The following is a 24,639-nucleotide window of genomic DNA, read 5'->3' as shown; positions in this document are numbered from 1 at the left end:
TTTTCCCAACTTTTCACATTCAACCTATGTTTGTCCTTGGGGCTAAAATGAGTCTCCTATAGATAGCATAGAGATGGGTCCTATTTATTAATCCATTCTGTCAGTCTATGTCTTTTGATTGGGGAGTTTAATCCATTAACATTCAGTGTTATTACTGTAAGGGCAGTACTTTCTTCTACCATTTTGAGTTTTGGATTTTATATGCTGCATCTAATTTTTCCTCTTTTCACTTTTACTAACAGTTTTTATTTCTACACTCTTCTTCACACCTCTCTCTCCTGTCTTTTCCTATCTGTCTCTAGTGCCCCCTTAGTAGTTCTTGCAGAGCCAGTCTCTTGGTCACAAATTCTCTCAGTGATTTTTTGCCTGAAAATATTTTAATTTCCCCCTCATTTTTGAAGGGCAATTTTGCTGGATATAGAATTCTTGGTTGGCAGTTCTTCTGTTAATGAATCTTAAATACATCATACCACCATCTTTTCACCTCAATGGTTTTTGCTGAGAAATCTACACATAGTCTTATTGGGCTTCCCTTGTATGTGATGGACTGCTTTTCTCTTACTGCTGTCAAAATTCTCTCCTTCTCTTTGACATTTGATATTCTGATTAGTAAGTGTCTTGGAGTATGTCTATATGGATCTATTCTGTTTGTGGTACACTGTACTTCTTAGATCTGTAATTTTAAGGCTTTCATAAGAGTCTGGACATTTTTAGTGATAATTTCCTCTTTTAGTCTTTCTCCTCCTTTTCCCTTCTCTTCTCCTTCTGGGAAACCCACAACACATATATTCATGTGCTTCCAGTTGTAATTCAATTCCCTGAGTCCCTGCTCATATTTTTCCATTCTTTTCCATATATTTTATTTTGCTTGTCAGAATTCAGATGTTCCATCCTCCCATTCATTAATCCTATCTTCTCCCTCTTGAAATCCAACATTGTAGGTTTCCATTGTTTTTTTTTCATCTCTTCTTTAACTTTTATTCCCATAAATTCTGTGATTGGTTTTTTCAGACTTTCGAGTTCTTTTTGTTCATCCCTTGCGTTCATTATATCCTCCCTCAATTTGTTCATTTGATTTTTGATGAGATTTTCCATGTCTGTTTTGAACATCCTGAATTAATTGTTTCAACTCCTGTATCTCATTTGAACTGCTGATTTGTTCCTTTGATTGGACCATATCTTCAGTTTTCCTAGTATCATTCATTATTTTTTGCTGACATCTAGGCATTTAATTTTCTTAATTAGTTTGTTCTGGAGATTGTTTTCACTCTTTTACCTAGGATTTTCTTGCTGGATGGCTTTGTTCTTTATCTGTTCTTTGACATTAAGTTCGCCTTATTCTGGACCTATAGCATAGGTTTTATTTAATGGATCAGAATTTTTCAGTTATTGATTTTGTTTCTTGCCCTGCCTGTATGATGCCTTTTTTTTCCCTTTGGAGGGTCTATTTATGTATTATAGACCCCAGTCAGATTTTCTCAGACCAGACTAGCCTCTTCTCAGGAGGAAAGAGTCACCTGCATCAGTTTTCCTTAGGTTGAGACCCAGCAGGTTGACAGACATTTCTATGAAGCCTCTAGACTCTGTTTTTCCTATACTGCCCAGTATGTGGCACTTGTCTGCCTATGGGTGCCACGAGCATAAAGTGATGTGACACCTTTAACTTCAGCTAACTGTCCCTGCTAGGGGCATGACTGAGACTGAGGAGAGGTTGTAGGCTGGCTTTAATTGCTTCAGTTTTCCAGTTCCTGGGGTCTGAATTCCTGAAAGGTGGGATTCCACCTGAGCTGGGCCCCAATCCTCTCCTGGGGAAGGCACAGTTTCCAGAGAATTACGTCCTTTCACCTGACCAGCCTCTTTTTCTCTCAGACAAGCTTAATTCTGCCCTTGCCTGGGGCAGCTGGAGCCTGAGAGTAGTTAAGCAGTAGAAACAAAGAAAAAAAAAATCTTTTTCAGAGCTGGACCCCTGTTCCTCCGGTTTGTTAATCAAGAGCTTAAGTTGGTACATTGCTCTACATATCTCCAGGTCCTATATGCCCCCCTTTTTTTTAGGGTAAAGATCTTCTCAAGTATTTTGTGCTGTCTGATCCAGACACAAGAACTGATTTATATTTCTAGTGTTAATCAGTGGGACACATAGGTCTATACAACCCCTTTCAATCTTGTTTATCTTCAATATGGTAATATTACTTATATTCCCTGTTTTGTTTTCTTTTGTCTTTTTGTTCCCCATCAGCCCTGCCCCCTCTGCACCAGGGCAAAAACTAGTAACTTTACTTTTGTTCGAGGTTTAGCTGAGCTGGGGGCCAATTTTTAGTAGACAGAATTTGTTAATTAATTCCACAGTTGGAGCTTGGCTGAGCTTAGTCCCTTGCTGTTAATAAAGTCTCTTTCCTTTCCCCTCTGGGAACCAGCCTGTGGAGGAAGGGTGCTGGCCTCTGCAGCTTGGGGGACTCACAGTTCTGGGTGGGATCACAGCTGGCCCGGTCACTGATGTAGCCCCAGCCGTTGTTCTGTACTGTTCCTGGTTATTTACTAGCTGCTATGGAGGATGAACTAAATTCCATACCTCACTAAGCCATCATCTTGGCCACACTTCATGATTTACATTTTTTTTTGACTTTTTAAAAGGGGAATTTAATAAGTTGCTAGTTTACAGTTCTAAGGCTGAGAAAATGTCCCAATATGATTTACATTTTTAATGACCCTGGACATAAAGGGTTTGGCACCAGTTCTAAGCTTGCATCAAAAGTGTGGTGACACAGGCAGGGAAAGGGGAGGGCCTCTGACACAAGCTTAGAACTGGAAAACTGCTGTTGCATGCTATGGGCTATGTTTAAAAAGGAAAACATCAGCACTACCACAGCAACAGCAGAGGCAAATAATGGAGGGAGCAACGACAGTTAAGGGGAGGTTTAGATTTCCTATTTGGCGAGGGTGTGTTTATTGGTTTTCACTCTCTTGGGAACAATGAAATTATCTAAAATTGAGAGTGTTGATGGACTGTGGACTTTGGGCACTACGTATGATGCTTGATGAATGCAGGTGGCTGTAGGATGCACTGACTGATATGTAGATTGGTGAATAATGATAGATACTTGAGAATAAATGTTGTTCTGCTACAAAAGCGAACAAAGTCATTGAGGTGTGTAACGATGTGAATGAATGTGCAGGACATATGGTGAGGCAAAATGAGTCAGAATGAAAGAACAATTATGTTATGGTCTTCTTTAGAAAATACTTATAAGAAAACAGGAGTCTAAATGTAAGCTTTTGTAGCAGGCACATTTAGTCCAGAGTGGTAATTATTATTTCTGGATTTTGAAAGGCTGTTTTATATATATCTATGTAATCTGACATTTAGAAATAAGAACAAAGCTGATCAGGTTGAGGTTAAGGTAACTGAGAACACAGGGGTAAGGAAGACACTTTCTATATTTTAGAACCACACATACTCTTTGAGATCAAAGGAAGAAAGGTTTATTTGGTCTGGAAATGGAAATTTTCTGTAGCACATTATCTCCTCAACCTATTTGTATAGTTTATTTGAACAATTGAAACACAGGGAGCCCAGAATAAGAACGAGGTCCTTTAATCTTGTATAACAATGTAGTGTCTAGGTTGCATAGTGGAGGAAGTAAAGCCATACAGAGCTAATGTACTAGGAAGAAAGCCCAAGTTCAACAGACTGGAGATGCCAAAGAGGAAGAAAATAGGTGGAGGAGGAATAGAGGTGAAAGATAGAAGGATGTGACATTGTGATCCAAGTGTGATAATATTATTAAAAATTTTGTAAGTGGATCAGTTCTGGGGGATGAGAATATCCAAGGGGTGCTCTTGAATCAAGATGATACCCTATTGTTTTAGTACCCTTCTCACCATGGTTATTCATACTAGGCTTTGTGACAAACACAATTTCTAAGTTAATGTTTTCACACACATACTGGACCATGCCATGCCTCCTTCAGCCTAAATGCAGATACGCATTTTTTAAACTCCAGTAGATGGCTTTACATTTATAATCATTATTACATCTGTCTTATTGGATCAGTCTGTGAAGACTTTTTAGATCCTCCATTTGCCATCAAGCTTATTTGCTCTACCTTCCAATTTCACAACATGCCCATATTGGACATACATACCTTCCAGAACTGCCTCCAAGTAGGAATTAAATAAATATTAATTGAGTGTGTAAATTTAAAGAAGAGTTCACAGTACTCTCCATGAGCAAAACCCTCTACAAGACGTTACTCACATTAGGACTACAAAATTAATAAGACAAGCCCTTAATCTTGGGAATTGCCCTTATGAAACTTATTCTTGCAAAGGAGAAGCTGAGCTGACTTATAAATATGCCTAAGAATCATCTTCCCTAGAGAACCCCCTTTTTTTGCTCAGATTTGGCCTCTCTCTCTAAGTCAACTCTGAAAATATACTCAGTACCCTCCCCCACTACATGGGACATGACTCCTATGGATGAACCTGGCCCTGGCATCATGGAATTAAGGAAAGGCTTCTTGACCAAAAGGGGAAAAATAGATAAAACAAAATAAAGTTTGAAGTAGCTAAGAGATAGAGTTGGGAGGTCATTCTGGAGGCTATTCTTATGCATTATATAGTTTTACATTTTAGTTTCTGGTGTATTAGAAGAGCTAGAAGGAAATACCTGAAACTGTTGATATTGTATAATAGCCTTGATTCTTGAAGATGATCATATAACTATATATCTTTTATGGCGTGACTGTGTGATTGTAAAAACCTTGTAATTGACACTCCCTTTATCCAGTGTATGGACAGATGAGTAAGAAAATAAAGACAAATATAAATATATAATAGAGAGGGATAAGGGATATGGGATGTTTTAGGTGTTCATTTTAATTTTTCTTTGGAGTAATGAAAATATTCTAAAATTGACTGTGGTGATGAATACACAACTATATGATGACACTGTGAGCCACTAGTTAAACACTTTTGATGATTATATGGTATGTAAATATATCTCAATAAAATTGAATTTTAAAAGATGCTACTGATTAAATAAATGTTCAATCCACTAAATATAAAACTTCATGGTGGGCAGTGCAAGGGGAGCTCACTGGTAGAATTCTTGCCTGCCATGCAGGAGACCTGGGTTTGATTCCTGGACTCTGCACTTCACAAAAAAGAAAAAGAAAAAAACCTTCATGGTATGCTACTCTCTGGGGGGAAATGCAAAGAGATGCAAAGATTAAAATCTATCATGTGACTATTGTGTGCTAGACATTATACTAGGCAGGTTGAGTATGACACATGGGATTGTCACAATAACTACATACGACATTGCATATTTTATAGATGAAGAAAAGAAGGCTCCCAGGGGTTAAACAAATTACACAAAGTCACAGAGAGACCAAAGGCAGCACAGGAACTCAAAACTAGTTCTTTCTGGCTCCAAAGTTCACCTTTCCTACACAGCAAGGCAAGAAGATAAAGTCCCTGCACTTGAGCAGCTTATAAGCGAGTTAGAAAAATAATTATTTCCTAATTATTTCTTGCAAAATCTTAAGGGATAAACTGGCTCTGCCACCAAAGGTGTGACACACACACTTACCAAACTCTGAGAATCAAATCTTGTGCTTAAAGACACCGAGTATGGATTAGACAACAGTGGATTCATATGTCCCTCCATCTATCCATTAATCTAACCAACATATATCTGTTAAGTACCTAGTATGTATTAAGGACAATACATAGATATGAACAAAGATATTAATTCCTTGCCATTATGGAGCTTATAGTCTGGTAGGAGCAAAAGGTAATAATAAACAAATTAAGATACTTCAAGGAAATGATATCTGCTATGAAGAAAAATAAATCAGGATCAAGGAAAGAGTGATGAACTGTGTCTATATGCATGCTACTTTAGATAAGGTGGTCAGAGAAAGCTTCACAGTGACATTTAAACACAGATGTCAATGATGTGAAGGTGTCATCAATGGGAATAAATCTCAGGAAACAAGAAACAGCAAGTGTAAAGACGATGAGATGAGAGTATATTTGACCTGCCTGAAGAAGAGCAAGAAGCCATTGCAGCTGAGGTAGGGTGAAATAAGGGAAGAGTCATATTGGATGAAGTTTGTAATTTAACCAGAACTTTAATTTCTCTTCAGTAAAAGCGGGGAAATAATAGTATTTGTATGGGAATAGTAAGTAAATTATGAAATAATGCATGGTAAGAGCTTGGCACAAGTCTGGCATATGGTAAGCACTGAAAAATTGATATATGTTGTTGCTGTTGTTATCAGGCAGCCCATGCCTAGTTTTGCCATTCAAGTGGTAGGATTTGAATTAGAAGCATGACTCAGAGGAGGAGAGTCCCATGGAGTATGCAGGGACCACAGCATTGACAGAGATGAGAGAACCAGAAATAGAAAGCAAGATATTTATGCTTCAGTGGCAAAATCAGATAAGAATGTGATCATGGAGAGTGACCTACTTTTAGTAAGAAGTAGAAAGACTAGAGCACATTGGCAACAGGGCTGGGGATCACCACACCACAACAGTTCACAAGTGGAAAAGGCACTGGTCTGGAAGTCAGGAGACCCTGTCTCCTCAAATGTAAAAAGCAATAACACCTACCTTATAGTGCTGATTAGATTAATGAAAGCACCTAGCTGACATGTAAGAGGGGCAGAACACATTTGTATTCTCTTTCTGCTTCCTCCCATTCTTAGGATGGCAAACAAAGCCCAGTTGTCTATTGTTGAGCATCCTGGGCTAGAGAACTCTGCTGTCATCTCATATCTGGCCCACAGATGCAAGACACAAATGGTAGCTAACAGGGCACTTCCATCAGACCTACTCGGTTCTCATTCTCCTTTGTTAAATTCATTGCGCTCTACTCTAACTCCAGCCCATTGGCTCTGACCCCACCAGAATTCAGAGTTCTTCTTTCTCATTCCAGTGTATACGTCCCTTACTTACCTGCATTCTGGTTTTGCATGCCTCTCTGTTCTTTATGTCTCCTTATTGTTGAGGGAGAAGATGAGGACTTGTGGTACTGAAAAATCCATCCTCACTGTTCCTCCTACACTGGGGCAAGGTAGGGAGGGAGTAGAACAGGACCACCTTATTATAACTAAATAACAGCTCATTTCCCTTGAATCAACCTAACAGGGAAGATGACCAAAATACTAAGCATCCACACTTCCATATAGAGATTTTTATTTATTTATTTATTTTTACTTAGTGTAGAAAGGGGTAAGATAAAAGACTTCTCTGATACTTCTTGCCTCAAGCCAGGTTTCATCTGCCCTATCAGGCAAAGCTGAGCCAAAATGTAGAAAGCTTAGTAGGCCCAAGTATCACCAAAAAGTCAAGAGAGAAGAGTCAGGAGAAATTATCCAAAAGGAAATGTCATTTAAATACTTTATAGAGCTAAGTGAGGCAGAATAATAATTAGAAAATATTTTGAATTAGAGAAATCAGTTTGAGGATGAACTTCCTCTCTGCCTTCCAGATCAGAGTCAATCTAACTTTGGATTGAAACTCCTGGAAATAGAAATTAACTAGCTAGGTCACTGGTGCCTGTATTCTGACACAAACCAAAATATTTAGGAAGAATACCTCAGCCACATCATTTAGGGTGGTTTGACAACTCTATGAAGACAGTAGCCAGTGGTCTCTGGTCACTGACAAACAGATCTTTGGTTCATCAAACAACACTGAAGAAACTGTATGGCATTTTAGGTCTGAACAAGGAAAAGATTTTCTATAAACATTTTTGTTTTACTTTCCTGTACCAGACTTAGGCTCTTTGTTTATATATAGGGTTGTTTTGTGTAACTGTGCCTTGCTAAATTGTTTAGTGTTTATAAGCAATGTCCCTTTTGACAGGAACTCACATCAATATGATGGCAAAGGGTCTATTATATATGAAGTCTTCTATATGTCATGATATGAAGAAAGGCAGGACTAGAAATTCAGGAAATAATGGAATGAACTGGATCCTTAGAAAAGAAGTAAAATAGGAGTGCAAATGATAAAATTTTAAATTCTAATTAAGAAGCTAGAATTAGTTGAAGCTCAAGATATATCGGAAAAGAACCGGTAGGATTATAAAGCTTAGGTATAACCTAAGCTCTCTACTGGTATAATCCCCTCAGCTGACACTTTGGGTAATGTAAAAAACTATTCCTTTGCCCTTGCACTGTTCCTTCTTGAAGGGACTGATGGTCATTTGAGGAGAAGATAGCTATTTTCTCAGGTCTGAGATGAGACTGTGTTTCAGGCATATCACTGTTGTTTCAAGGCAATGCTGCTGGCACTCATTTTCTGGAAAGCGGTTTTGCAATACATAATAAAAACATTTATGGGCTTTGATCTAGTAATCTCCATTCTTAGAATTCAACCTAAAGAGTGAGAACTATGGACATATCTTTGTGCATAAAGATGTTCATAAAAGCGGTGAGGTTTATAATGGTAACACATTAGAAACAATCTCAATGTCCAGCAAAAGGAAAAGGTTTAAATAAATCATGGTTCATTTCTATCATGGCTATCAGGCAGCTATTAAAAATGCCTACACGGAGTTTAAAAAATGAAATTAGAGTACATTTCTGATGTAACATTATATAAAATTATAAATTACACGTTGAATATAAACTCAACTATGTAAATGCATGAAAGTATATAATAAATTAGAAGGAAGTACACTGAAACGTCAATAGTGATTACCATTATTTAGTAGAATTATGAATATTTTCTTCTTCATATTTTGAATTTTTCAAGTTTTCTACAATGAGCATGTACTGATGTTATGATCAGGATAAAAATTATATCTGTGTGAGTTTTAGTGAAATAATTGTGCCTTGAAAGTTTTGTGTGTGTTTATTCAAATAGGAATGTTTTGGGATGGAAAAGCGGTATTCCTGGGAAAGGGAATAACAAGTGGAATTGATTAAGGGTTCAATAAACATTATTTAGCTCTTGCAATCTCTATGAATAGAGGACTGAGCCCTCTAGAGGCAGGTACAGTGACCTGAAAACACTGGCACAGTTTAAATACCTACCACTTCAGCTCCTTCCAGGTTCCTTGGGAAGTCTGAGGAAGACACCATGCACTCATTGGTCATCTCATCTAGCTAATCATGAATATGTATTAGGGACTCCTCTGTCATCCAAACTAGACTGAAGTCTGGCCTGGGATTAACTGACCTGAGGGACTTGAGGCAACAAGAGAGATTGCGTTTTCTCACACATCCAAAACCAGAGCCTAATATATTTACGCTAATGAGAACCATTTCTATGGTTTACTCTCAGTGATCCAGCCAATGAAATTGGAAAACTGCCTTATCTATGCCAAGTATGACTGTTTGTGAAAGGGCTAATTTTCCCTAGGTCCTTTCCCTAGGCCCTTCCTGCCAACCTGCCCAAGGCTGAAACAATCTTACCAACTTGGGGGTAGGGAATCTTAGCCAGCCCAATCCACTGACTAACCTATGTGGTTCATGGTCTTCTGGTACTGAGCCCCATGATCATCACTCAAAATTAAGGTGGAAGATCACTACTGCCCATGTAAGCTTTTGTATTTTTGTCCCTAACAGAACTTCATTGACCAGACCGTGATCATCTGGGAGTACCATGCTGTCTGTCCTACACTGGATCCAGTAACAACAAAAATAGATAATGGTCAGATGACCATCCCTTGATAGCTGGGTCTATTAATAAGAGACCCTAACATGTGAAGATCTGTGTGGGCAAACACGTGGATATATTTAATTTTAAATCATACATTTAGAATGGGAAGAGACAGTAAAGCTCTTTTTTTTAACAAAACAAAAACAGTATACCAATAACAATATAGAAGGAACGATAGAAAATCACCACTTTACAACCACCATAGTACTAACTGATTAAGACAAGAGTCATCAATGGATGCTAAAACCATTGTGTAAGAGACATTTGAGAAAAAGAAATTCACACAATCTTAAAGTATCATTCACAGATTACTTATCAATTACAAATGAAGGAAAAAGTACTTTTACAGTGGAGATATCTGGCAGATACAAGTATTGTGGTAGGCAAAATTCTAAGATGATCTCCAATGATCCTTGTCCTCATATAATCCACTCCCCTTAATTTTGGGCAGAATCTATGAACATGATGACATACAATTATGTTACTAACATAATCTTGTGATTATTATTTTATATGGCAATAGGGATTTTGCAGATGTAATTAGGTCCCAAATGAGTATATTTTGAGTTAACGAAAAAGGAAATTATGTTGGGTGGGCCTGATCTAATTAGGTAAGCTCTTTAAAAACATTGTATCTTCTCCATCGGTCTGGAAGAAAGAAAATAAGCAGCTATGTTGCTAACTGCCTTTGAAGAGAGGAAACTTTTAAGAGCCGAAGTTCATTCTCAGCTCACAGTTAGCAAGAAAAGAAGAAGCTCAGTCCTACAACAGAAAGGAACTGAATTCTGCAAACAACCTGAATGAGCTTGGAAGACCTTGAGACCCAGATGAGGTCTGCACCCCAGGGAGCACCTTGATTGTACCCTTGTAAGACCTGAGCAGAGGATCCAGTTAAGCTGTGCCTGGACACCTGACCCATGGAAATTGTGAGATAATACATTTGTGTTACTGTAAACTGCTAAATTTATGGCAATGCATTATTCAGCAAAAGATAAATATGATGATAATCTAATGATCAAACTTAGTATCACTAATAATATGCCTCCTGATGTGATACACTGAGGAAAACATATCACCTATGCAGTATTTCTTCCAAAAATGTATAACCAGAAATTACTCACCAGAAAACAGACACATACCAGTTGAGGTGCATTCTGTCAAACAACTGGTCTATATCTTTTCAAAAATGTCAGTGTTATAAAAGAAAAGGCTGGAAAACTGTTTCAATTAAAGATAACTAAAGAGACATGACACCAAATGCAATATATGATCCTTGACCTGATCCTTGAAGGGAGGCTAAAGTAGCTATAACAAACATTTTAAGGACAATTGAGGAAATACAAATACAGATAATAGTATTATAACAAATGTTACATTTCCCAAGTATGATAATTGTATTATGGATAACTAGGAGAATGACCATATTTTTAGGAGATACAGGCTGAAGCATTTAAGGGCGATAGATTATAATGTCTGCAATTAACTCTCAAATGTTTCAACAACAAAAAAGAATAACTTACACACAAACGCACACACAGAGAGAAAGAGATTCAGAGAAAACATGAGGCAAAATGCTAACAAACAGTGAATCTAGGTAAGATATATAGGTATTCATTGGACTGTTAATTCAAATTTTCTGAAAAGTGGCAGGGAAAAAAGAATAGATGACATCATATATATAAATATCTACTAAAGTACCTGAAAAGTAACAGTCATTGCATATATAAAGACACTGTTATCAGCAAAATAAATACATGAATAAAGTTGCATATTCTGTCCCCTATCACTGAGACTCCAAAGTACTGAGTTAACCAGGCAGTGGAACATGAACCCATGACCTTCCAGTGCATACAATACAAGGGGGAAAGTCTACATGCTTTCTATGCTGGCAGTTCCACTGACTGAAACTTCACTAGAGTTCCCATGTACACCCTAACCAATTTTATAGTTCTCTGGACCTCCGCACCTTTATTAAAGTGAGAGATAGCAAAGATGATCCTACTCCTTAGGACATATAACTGAGTCAGAGATATCAGCTCACTAACATCCGTTCATATATGAAACTTACTATCAAAGAAAATGAGACTGTTACAGTTTTAGGACATTAAATTTAATTCTCATGGTATCCACAAAGAAAATATCAGAGAATATCCAAACTCATAGAGACAGAAGCTATAGTACAGGTTGTAGGGTTGAGGGATAGAGCCAATGGGGAGTTAATACAAAATAACTGAAGGGTTTCTGTTTGAGGTGAAGGAAAAGTTATAATAATGGGAGTGGTGAGGATACTGCATTATTGTGAATGTGATTAATCACACTGAACAGAATGCTTGGGAGGGGTCAGGATGGGAAGATTTATGTTGTATATATTATTTCAGAATTAAAAAAAAGAGAAATTAAAGAGATCATGAAAATTAAATGCATTACATGATACTGGATGGGATATAAGAATGGAAGATAAAAGGCTCAAAAAGACATTAGTGGGACACAGGAAAAATTGGAATATATAATTTAATCTTTATATCAACGTTAGATTTCTTGAATTTAATAATTATATTGAAATGATTACATAAGTGAATATCCTTGTTTGTAGGCAATGTACATGGAAGTATTATGTGTTTAAGGAGTATGATATATGCAAGCTACTCTCAAATGTTTAGAAGATAGATAGACAGACAGATGAATGACAGATAGATAGAAGATTACAGCAATGTTAAAACTGCTGGCTCTAGGTATCTGGGGGTAGGGTGTGGATATGTTGAAGTTCACTGTATGAAGTTTGTATTAATTTGCAATGTTCCTGTAAGTGTGAAATTAATTCAAAATAAAAAGTTAAAAAATGTAAAAAGAATAGCATAGTGAACCCCTGTGAACTCATCACCTAGCTTGTGTTTCATCCATGCTCCAAAGCCATTTCCCCTTTCCCAAATTAATTGAGAAAATCTTAGAAATCAACAGAATATTTCAGTATGAATATCTATCTAAACATTAAAGTTTCCTTTTACAAAAATATTGTGGTAACATTTATAACATAAATTCTACAATTTAAACCATTTTAGGTACACAATTTAGGAGCATTAATTATATTTACAATGTAATTCTACCATCACCACCATCCATTACCAAAACATTTCATCACCCCAAACAGACACTGTAGCCATTAAGCAGTAATTCCTCATTCCCACCTCCTTCTAGCCCCCAGTAGCCTCTAACCTATTTTCTGTCTCTATGAATTTGCTTATGCAGGATAATTCATATAATTAGAATTAGTATATTTGCCCTTTTGTGCCTGTATTATTTTCCCTAGCATAATGTTTTCAAGGTTCATCCATGTTGTAGATTATATCAGAACTTCATCCCCTTTTGTGGCTGAATGATATTCCATTGATTGAATATACCACATTTTGTTTATCCATTCATGTGGTGATAGGCATTTGGGTTGTTTCCACCTTTGGACAATGTAAATAATACTTCTATGAACAATCACGTACAAACATTTGAGTCCCTGTTTTCAATTATTCTGGATATATACTTAGAAGTAGAATTGCCAGGTCATGTGGTAATTCTATGTTTAACATTTTAAGGAACTACCAAACTGTTTTCCACAGAGGTTGCATCATTTTATATTTCCACATCCTCATCAACATTCCACATCCTCGTTATTTTCTTCTTCTTTTTTTAATAGTCATCCATGTGGGTGTGAGGTGGTATCTTGCTCCAGTATTGATTTTCATTTCCTTAATGGCAAATGAGGTTGAGAAACTTTTCATGTACTTATTGGCCGATTTTTTATCTTCTACGGAGAGGTACTTTTATTCAAGTACTTTGCCTGTTTTATAAATAGCAAAGTTATAACTGTTTATTTCTTATTTATACCTGTTTATTTCTCCTTGCATTGGAGACATTCATTATACATTCTACATTAAAACACTGCCAAATATATGATTTCCAAATTTTTCTCCCATTATATATCTTTTCACTTTCTTGATAATTTCCTTTAATACACAAATTATTTTAATTTATGTATATTGCAAATATTTTCCTTGTCTGTTAATTGTTATTTATTTTTGTTGATGATGTCTTTTAGACACCAGACACACAGAAGTTTTTAAATTATTTATTTATTGTATTTTTGCTTTAAGAGTCTTCCCTACCCCACGTTCATAAACATATTCCAATGAATATTCTTTTAATGGTTTTATAATTGATTCTTATGTTTAGACCTATAATCCATGCATGATTTACTTTTGGCAATGACATAAAGATTGAACCCTTTCTTCCTCCAATATAGTTAGTCAATTGCTCAACATCACTTCTTTAAATAGGCCAACCTTTCTTTATTGATTAGACTTGCCAATTTATCCTAAATTTCCATATACACATGGATCTATTTATGGAATCTCTATTTTGTTCTACAATAATATTTTTTAAAACTTCCTCTTTATTTGTGCATACTTCTACCACTTTGATTCTAATTTTGATTATCTGCGTATTCTCTTTTTAGTTCTTCAACATACTTGTGAAAGGTTTGCCTATTTCACTGGTCTGCTGAAAAACAGCTTTTTCTGTTTATTGATCAACTCCATAACTTTTTATATATATTATACTTCATTGATTTCTGCCAAATGTTTTAATTATTTCCTTCTACTTTCTTCTACTTCCTTCATTTTCAGCATTCCCTGTTTCTTACATGAAGGGCCCCTGCTCCAAACTCTGGTTCCAACAGAATTCCTATCCAAAGGCACTAGGATTCAAATAACGGCTATAACATTTTAACAACACTCACAGAATTTTAGTGGTTGAGTCATATTCTCAGCTTTTGGGGAGTCAGACATTTTCCAGCTCATGAATAAGCAGAGAGTGGTCCAAGAGAATCAAGGACAAAGATTATTTGGCAAAGAATCATGGTTGGTTAGATCTATTTCCCTACTGCAGCCAGGATTTAAGTTGGTGGAGTTTGAGGCCCAGAAATCTGCCATCATGGTAGGTAGTATAGTAGAAGATTATGTAGTTAAGAGAAAAGGAAAAATTCAGGGAACTGCAGGTCATAAAGGAGGCAAAAGATATAAAGTAAAGATATTATGTCCTCTCTATGGACTACTTCTCCATCTGTTAAGTGAGTTTATTCCTTCTATTCTCAAGTAGAAGTCAGGCTATAAGTTCCCTGAAGGAAACGATAATATATGTTTGTCTTGAATATCACCTAAATCCAGTACCTTGCTTGTCACACAATAGGTTCTTCATGACTACTGAATGAATGATTGAATAAGCGAATGAATGAGGTTCTATAAGTATGTGAGATATATGTCAAGATTGGCAAATCACAGTGTGCTGAGGAAGGAAATAATTGGTTTTTTACGTCCACTGTAAAACCTGGCAATGTGCTTGACCTTAATACATTTGTTGACTACATGAATGAATGAATTAATTGATGATAACAGATTCAGGAATAGAACTCAGGTTTCCAAATTCCAGCACTTTAATAGCAAAAAACTTTGGGAATTTTCTCTCTATCTCTGTGTTTCTCCCCTGTCTCCGTCTCTCTCACACTTTGTAAAACCATTTTTTATAGTCATTTTGTATGCAATATCTCATGGAATGTAAATTGAGGAAAGAACACAGAGTATTTAATTAGAACATTAACATTCCTCATAAACACAAATATATTAGGAGTGCAAAAGAACTGACAGTAAAATATAAATAAACACTGAAAAGGAGACTGTGGTACTTGGAGACCTCTGCTTCTTCAACTGAGACTTGGAATATTTGGAGGCTGGGGATGCTTGCATGAGGGTAGATATGAACAAAAGGAGAAAGTGGCAATTGACCCAGCAGGAAGTAAATTAAGGTCCTTTTATCCAGCAAATTGGACACAGTGACTATCAACTGGCTCAAGAAGGGTTGGGATAAACTCCAAGGTGATGATGGTTTTATAGGTCCTTAGGGAAGTGCATTGGGAACCGCAAAACATTGAGGGTAGCACTTATCTCTGAGGTGGCAGTCAGAGAAAACATGACAGTAAGGAGGTTCCTTCTCCTTAGTGATAAAGAAGACAGTTTGGAAATCCTCTTTGATGGTGTCTGCTACCTGAACAGGTCACATCATCTCCTTTTAATCTTAGTATAGTCAAATTTATCAATATTTTCTTCTATTTGTGTGTGTGTGTACGTGTGTCTTAAACCAGGAATTTTATTTTCTTGTTGGTACACTTACTATGGGCTAGGCACAGTGTGTGAAACTGGGGATAGATAAAAGGGGAAAAGGCAAGGCCAGCACCTTCAGAGTACTCATAGTCTGCTGGGGGTGACAGACAAGTCAACAATTACACATAGGATGTTTCATATAAATTATAAAAACACATATAAAATACAGAAATCGTAAAGGAAGGTATGAGAAACTAAGGGAATCAGGAAAGGTTCCAAAGAGGAAGTGCCGCCTGAGCAGGGAAAATCAGGAATTTACTAGGCAAACCCAGTGAGAACAAGGCATTATAGGAAGAAACAGTGAGGCCAAAGGCATAGAAACATGGACTAGCATGATGCCTTCAGAAAATTGAAGAGGCAAGGGTACGAGAAGAAACCAAGAGATGGGCAGGATGTTAAAATGATCTTTACCTGATTCAGGGCCATTGAAGGGTTTCAAGCAAGGAAGATACATGGTCAGACCTGGGTTTTGAATAAATCACTCTGGCAACAGTGTGGAAAATGGATCTGTGTGGACAAGGAGTCCACTGAGAATGCCTGTGCAATAGTTCAGGCAATGGATAATAAAGGCTTGAACCAAGCAGCAATGGACACTCACAAGAAAAGATGAATTTAAGAGCCAGCTCAGGAAGTAAAAAGAGGACCCACAATCCCCTCCAGATAATTCCCCATTTTTCTCTTTTCTTTCACACCTAAGCTTCTCAACAAGCTGTCTTCATAAGTTGGTAGCACTTCCCCACCTTTCACGTACTTCTCAGCCTACTCTAATTTGGCTTCTGTCTCCATAGCACAACCCAACTTCAGTTCCTTCAAGGTGCCCAACATTTTCCATGTCAATAAAATCAATGTATGTGTTTTAGTCCTCATTTTACTTGGTCCTTTTTACTTTTATGGTAAGTACGCTCTTCTCCAAGCGCCAGGACACTAGACACTTGTAGATTTCTCTCATCTCTCTGCCTACTTTTTCTCAAGCTCCTTCGCCATTTCATATCCAATTTACTCAATGTTTAAACGTTAGAATCCTCAAGGCTTAAGTCGTAGATTCCTTCTCTTCTGAGTATATCTGAGTATATCTAATTCTATTCCTAGGTGATTTCCTGTTTACAACAACCATATTTAATAAAAGTTAATATGCCATCAATTTTAAATTTCTGTTATTTTAGGTACCACTAAGAAAGCAAGAACTGCTCTCAACAAAACATCATCATCGTAAAAGGTATCTCATTTTCTCAGATGTTAAAATGTGGTGTTTAAAAGCGTACTGATCATCTCACTACACCCTATGCACTCCATACTTTTCCTCCTTGCAGTGTTCCAAACTTGTAAAATGACACCACCTTTCCTTAGTTGTCCAACTAGAAACCAGAAACCTGGGATTTCCTCTATCCTCTCTAACTTACTACTTCCTCTGCCTCATATCTAATCAATCTTTATGTCCTATTGCTTTTAACTCCCAAATAATCCATGAATATATCCATCTCTCCAATTCTCACTAACTTAAAAGGTGCCATCATCTCTTTAGCCTCATTTACTTCAAAAGCATCCTAACCTGCTTCCTTATCCCTCTAATTTGCTTATCAACAGCTAGAGTGATCTTTCCAAAACCAAATATGGCCATGTTACTTTCCTGATGAAAACCCTTTGGTATTTATAGCTTTTTGTATATATGTTATTTTTCACAAAAAAAAGAAAAAAAAAGGGAGAAGAAGGAGTATAACAGAGAATATAGGATTCAACAAATGAGTATGACTGCTGAATCATTATGTTGATATTTCTTCTGGAAACCATGGAACTGTAACCCATACCAAACTTTAAAATCTGTTCTATAAATAGTTTATTGCTTTTTTTGTATATATGCTATATTTCACAATAAAAAAAAGCACTAAAAAAAAAAACCCTTCAGTAGCTTTCTATCGCTCCCTATTGCTCTTAGAAAATGGCCAGTTTCTTCCTGTGGCCTACAAAGCCCCTGCTCACCTCTGCAGCCTTGTCTCAGGCACTCTATTCTGTGTTCTCTAAGTTCTAGGCATACATTGGCCTTCTTTTTGGTCGTCCAAATGTGTCTCATGCTTCTGGACTTGTAGCCATGCTTTCTCCTCTGCCTGGGCTCTCTTTCTTCTCTTTATTTTAATACCTGTTAATTATTCAGTGTTCAACTCAAGCATCACCTCCTTGGGGAAGTCTTTCTTGATACTGGTTTAGGTCAGGGTCTCTATGTATTCTTATAGCATACTGCACTTCTCATTTTCAGAATTTAAGTTGTACTTAATAATTTCACATTGTAAATCACAGCTTAATATTGGGCTTGGTACTAGAATGAAAGATTCATGAAGTCAGGGACTGGTCTAGGTGCTGTATCCTCAATTCATGGAAAAAGTATGTGTTTAGTACTGTATAAACGAATGAAGGTAGGAGGTGAAGCAGTTGGAAGAATTAAAAAGTACAGCCCAGTTTCTGTTTTGATTGACTAAGTGGATGGTAGCACTTCAGATCTGAGGCAAGAAGAAAATGAATTCAGTAAGGAAAAAATTGGAGTTGCCTGTAAGACATGTGGTAGGCAGTTTGATAGATGGGTTTGGAGTTGGGTAAAGTAGCTTGAGCTATGGACATAAATTTAAGAGCCAATAACTTCCAAGTGTTGATTGAAATTGAATGAGGGGATGAAATCATCCAGGGAACGAGTGTAACACAAAAAGGGGAGACAAGCAAAGAACTTTGTAGAACATCAACATTTAGGGGATAGGCAGAGGAAAATAAATAATGAAAGCCTAAGAAATGAACAGAGAAACCAAAGAAAAACCAGAACATATATGGTACCTCAGAGACCATGGATCAAAAGGTTTAAATGTAGCACATAGTCAGGTCAAAGACTAGTTTTTGACAATGAGATGACATAGAGTGGTTAAAAAAGTGGGTCTATGGGTGAAGCAAAAGTGAAGGCTTTGACACCCTGAATAATCAGCATTCTTCCCCCAAGCTGGCTAAAAAGGGAATGAGAGTGAGAAGGACCAGGGAAGGACGTAGAGAAGGACCAAGTCAAAGGAAGCTTTTTAAAATAAATTTAACATGAGAGAAACCTGAACATATCTGAATGTTTATAGGGTACAAGACAATGAAATTACCCGTCTATGTATTAGAGCAAGTTGCCTAAACATGCAATTTGCTCCCTGTCACAGGTATTCAAGTCCAGACTGGGTGTAGAACCACTTAACCATGTCTTTTCTCATCTATAAAATGAGTTCGAGTAAGAAGTTTGAACTCGAGTTCCTATACGGCCTTTTGCACCAATCTATCACGGCATAAGGAAAGAATCTGGCAGGCTTGGACCTACAATACCAACTCTGCCGCTGACTACCGGCCCACCTCACACAAGTTATTTAGCCCGTCTCTGCCTCAGTCTTTCTTACGTGCAAACCAATCCCACAAAAATTATATGGAGGCTCAAAGAACAGAATGGATGTTGAGTCTGTAACAATATGAAATTTTATAATTCTACCAAGGATTACAGAATTAAGGAAGCCATTAAATTATTTTTAGTGGATAAACATTTATTTTAACAATTTTTAGTTAATAAAAAATTGTTAGTGTTGTATAACAACTCTGTGAGGTAAGTGCTGATATCATTGCCCATTTTACAGATAAGGAAGCTAAGGCAGAAATAGGTTAAGAGGCTTGCCTAATGTCTCATGGTTAGGAATTAGTTGGATAAATATGTAAAAGGAGTCATCACCCTGTTTTGTTACCCTTGGCCTGAAACCCCATCCTAAAGCAAGGATTCCCCAACCCCTGATGAAAGACCTGAAGAAAGCTACAAACATTCCCTCCACCCGAAATGCAGAAAAACTTATTTGAATATCCTATTTCAAGGAGTCACTGATCTTCATCACTGTCCTAAACCCCTGCCATGTGGTACATCCAGGGATCGCATATTAAGAGGCCTTGTTTTAAAGCTTAAACACCACTAATCCTAAATTCTTTAACTCTGCCTCAAACCCTGCTACAACAGAGTCCAATCTTGGAAAAAATAGAGTGGTTACGGCTCGTTTGCTGCCTTCGATCGCCGCCTGCCGGACGGCCCGCAATAAAGACAACAATATCGCCATACCTGCCACACAAAGACTCTTCTCTATACCTCCGAAAACCGCTTTCACAGGGGGGTGAGCGCACAGATCTGCCACTGGAAATCTCACCCCGGAGACCGCAAAACTGTCCAGCTTCCTTTCCACGCCGCTGAGCCCATCCAGTCATATTCAGCCGTACAGCGTGAAAGGAGGTCACCGCCATTTTATTTCCTTCTCGGAAAAACTGCGTCACCAGGAACAGGGGAGATAACTCTTTGGCATACAGCAGAGGGCGCTGGAGTACGTCTTTCCCTTTCAGAGGCTGTGTTCAGGGCAAGTCTCAATTTCTAACCTTTTTTTTCCGGGCTGGACCTTGAGTCTCCTTCACAGGCTGGAGACATTTCCGTGGCAAACACCCCCTCCAACTTTCCCCAAACCGTTCACCATTCCTAGGTCTTCGGATTTTATTATTTTTAGCAGTTAGGTTTGCAAAACTCTAAAGCTGCCGATGTATACAAAATCAAAGGGCCCCCCAAACCTCAGTTTAAGAGCCCTTTCTCTATCCCTCATATTTTGCTGTTCACACTTGCTGTACCTGCAGCCCTTGCTGATTATCCTCCAGTTCAAAACAGGGGAGTAAAAATGAGCACTGGACTGGAAATCGGGGGAAGACCAGCTTTGGATTTAAGCTTTGGACATTTAAATTTATTAGCTGTGTGACCAGGCACTTGACCTCTCTGGGACTCAGTCTATAAAATTGCAAGGGGTTAGTTAACATGAGAGGATCTCTATGGGCCCCTTCCATTCTCTTCCATCTTTGCCGTTTTATTGCCAAAAACTACACAGCTTAGGTAAAATGGCTGTCACTACCAACCCAGGCTGGATTAGATGTTGATTTACTCTCTACACTAATATTACCAAAATGTGCTGTAATAATTTGTTTAGCTTTCTCTGCTCTAGGCTGTCAGCTTCTTGAGGGCATTGGCCACTGCTGAATCTCCAGGTCCTAGAACAATGCCTGGCATTTTGTAGGTATTCAGCAAATATTTGTTTTAAGAATGATTTAATTATTATATGTTACATCCCCAGTGCCTCTTACCATGCCTGACACATAGTAGATACCGGATGAATATTGAATGAATTAGCAAATGAATTTGCAAAATCTCAACTTCCCAAACATCTCTTACATCCTTTTCTTTCTTCTTCAGTACCATTACTACTGCCCTAGTTTAAACATTCAGCATCTCTGCCTGGATTATTGGGAAGCCACTTAACTAGTTTCCCATCCCCAGTGTTTCTTGCCTTAAGGTAATTCTGTTTAATATACAGTTCTGCAATACTATTCTCTGTTCCCTTGTTTTCCAGAACTCCCTATAGCTTACAAGCTCAAGTCTGAACTCTGAAGGAACACTAGACAATCAACATGACCCTTCATTAACCTGATGCTTTGGGTGCACAAGCTTAATTTCCTGTTCCTCAACTTAAGTCGTACTTGACCCCTCCATGTGCAGTAGTCAAATTAAGAAATAATGATGATCCACATCAGGCCCAGGACAGTGGGGACAGAAAAGAGGGGATAGATTTGAAGGGCTGCACACTGAAAAGGCAGTTTATCTTATCCTAGTCTTTCTCCTTCATTTCACAGACCACTGCCAAACTTCTTTTTTTTTTTTTTTTACTTTTTTTATTAATTAAAAGAAAATTTAACAAACAAAACATTTAAATATCATTCCATTCTGCATATACAATCAGTAATTCTTAATATCATCACATAGTTGCATAGTCATCATTTCTTAGTACATTTGCATCGATTTAGAAAAAGAAATAAAAAGACAACAGAAAAAGAAATAAAATGATAATAGAGAAAAACAAACTATACGTACCATACCCCTTACCCCTCGCTTTCATTTACCACTATTGCAAACTGAATTTATTTTAACATTTGTTCCCCCTTTTATTTATTTTTATTCCATATGTTCTACTCTCCTGTTGATATAGTAGCTAAAAGGAGCATCAGACATAAGGTTTTCAGAGTCTCATTGTGAAAGCTGTATCATTGTTCAATCATCCTCAAGAAACATGGCTACTGGAACACAGCACTACATTTTCAGGCAATTCCCTCCAGCCTCCCCACTACATCTTGAACAACAAGGTGATATCTACTTAATGCATAAGAATAACCTCCAGGATAACCTCTCGACTCTGTTTGGAATCTCTCAGCCATTGACACTTTGTCTCATTTTACTCTTCCCCCTTTTGGTCGAGAAGGTTCTCTCAATCCCTTGATGTTAATTCTCAGCTCATTCTAGGGTTTTTCTCAGTCCTTTGATGCTGAGTCTCAGCTCATTCCAGGATCTTTGTCCCACATTGCCAGGAAGGTCCACACCCCTGGGAGTCATGTCCCACACAGAGAGGGGGAGGGTGGTGAGACTGCACATGATATTGGCTGGAGAGAGAGGCCACATCTGAGCAACAAAAGAGGCTCTCTTGGGGGTGGCTCTTAGGCCTAAATTTTAAGTAGGTTTGACCTATCCTTTGTGGGGTTAAGTTTCATGTGAACAAACCCCAAGACTAGGGACTCAGCCTATAGCTTTGGTTGTCCACACTGCTTGTGAGAATATCAAGAATTCAACTTGGGGAAGTTGAATTTCTCCCCACTCTCACCATTCTCCAAAGGGGGCTTGCAAATACTTTTCCAGTCACTGATCAAATCATTCTGGGATTCATCGGGGGATCACTCTGGACAAACCAACAAAATCTCATGTGCTACCTGAGATTCCAAGTACTTATGACATTCAATCAAACTATCTACATGAGTTATATTAGGAAATGCTCTAGTCAAAATCTAAATTTTGTAACAAATAAACATTTTTTGCTTTAGCCTCACACATAAGGTGACATTTTAAAGTATTAATTATCATCTATTTTCTGCACCCTGCAGTAATGACATTCCTTTGTTCTTCTTCATGCCAAAACATCTTTAAAATTTGTACGTTGTACATTTCACTATTATTATACACTCTAGACATTCCTAGATTATATCATCTTGATCTTTAACATCTATCTTTCTTTCTGATTTCATTTATGTCCCCAGCCCTCCTCCCTCTATCATTCTCACATGCAGCTTCATTCAATGTTTTAACATAATTACATTACAGTTAGGTAGTATTGTGCTGCCCATTTCTGAGTTTTTTGTATCCAGACCTGTTGCACAGTCTGTATTCCTTCAGTTCCAATTACCCAGGATCTTACCCTATTTCTATCTCCTGATGGTCTCTGATACTAACGACATTTTCCAAGTTTATTCACTAATGTCGGTTCATATCAGTGAGACCATACAGTATTTGTCCTTTACTTTTTGACTAGTCTTACTCAGCATAATGTTCTCTAGGTCCATCCATGTTGTTACATACTTCATAAGTTTATTCTGTCTTAGAGCTGCATAATATTCCATCGTATGTATATACCACAGTTTGTTTAGCCACTTGTCTGTTGATGAACATTTTGGCTGTATTGTAAATAATGCTGCTATAAACATTGGTGTGCAAATGTCCGTTTGTGTCTTTGCCCTTAAGTCCTCTGAGTAGATACCTAGCAATGGTGTTGCTGGGTCATATGGCAAACTTCCTTTAAGAACACTTTCTCTCATTCTGGAAATAATAGTATCCAACACTTATTGGGTGTTTCTTGTATACCAAACCTTTTTCTAACTGCTTTGTATGCATTAATGCATTTAATACTCACAATTGCCCTTGGGGTTGATACTATTGATGTACTATCTTTACGTATGAAAAAATTGAGCCTATTTCTGATTAAATAACTTGCTCAAACTCAAATAGCCAGTGAAAATAGCAGAGCTGGTACTCAAACCCACATAGACTGACCCTGGGACCTGTCTTCTGAACTACTACACTACATCACCAGATCACTCTCTTGGGGGCCATGGTGCTTCCTATTTCTTATTTTCTTCCTATTTTTTCTTTATTGGTTCCTGCCGTTTTCAAATATAGAAATACCATAAAGTTCTGTCTTGTCTTTTTGTCTCTATTTGCTTTAATAGTATATAAAGTATGCAATTATTGAGAATTACTATTTGTCAGATACAACACTTACATACTTTATCTCATTGGTACCTTTCAGCAGCCCTCTGAGGTATTTGCTATTATTATCTCTGTTTCACAGATGAGGAAATCAGTGTTCAGAGAGGTAAGGTAATGATCAATGGCACCCCACACACAAATGGCAGAGCTTGATCTGGAACCCAGACAATCTAATTCCAGAAGCCATTCCCTTTTTTGTTTGTGCATTTGTGTTGTTATGTTTTGTGATTAAGAGCCAGACTCTAGAGCTAGGCTTCAGCGTTTAAATCTCAAACTCTTCCTAGTGGCATGGACCTTGAGCCTATCTCTAGATCTGCATCTTCATCTGTAAAATTGGAGAATAACAGTAAGGCTGATACAAACATTAAATGAACTCCTTTATGTGAAGCACTTAGAACGGTGTCTGACACCCAGCAAACATGTACGTAAATGCTACCTATTGTTATTTTCTAAATAAAATTAATCCTGCTCAGATCCCCAGTCAGCGTTCGTGGAAAATCCGAACTCAGTTTGTTTTCTTTTTTCCCTGCAAGTTTCTGATACCTCATAGGATTGCAGGGATTAAGCAGTCTAGGGAAAAAATGGGGTTTGTGGATT

General features: G+C 37.5%; 1 protein-coding gene across 1 annotated transcript in view; it reads right to left on the bottom strand.

Annotated features, from left to right (window-relative positions):
- Window positions 1–20,169, bottom strand: part of EDA2R (ectodysplasin A2 receptor) — a 93,267-nt gene extending 73,098 nt beyond the window's left edge. Inside the window, 1 exon segment of the mRNA XM_077145271.1 lies at window positions 19,987–20,169. Coding sequence (XP_077001386.1) covers window positions 19,987–20,165 — 179 coding nt within the window. The 5' untranslated portion in view covers window positions 20,166–20,169.
- Window positions 20,170–24,639: the final 4,470 nt, after the last annotated feature.

Source organism: Tamandua tetradactyla, chromosome X, assembly GCF_023851605.1.
Source record: "Tamandua tetradactyla isolate mTamTet1 chromosome X, mTamTet1.pri, whole genome shotgun sequence".
Lineage (NCBI taxonomy): Eukaryota > Metazoa > Chordata > Mammalia > Pilosa > Myrmecophagidae > Tamandua > Tamandua tetradactyla.
The sequence above is the reverse complement of the archived record's forward strand: the minus strand, read 5'-3'. Positions and strand labels throughout refer to the sequence as shown.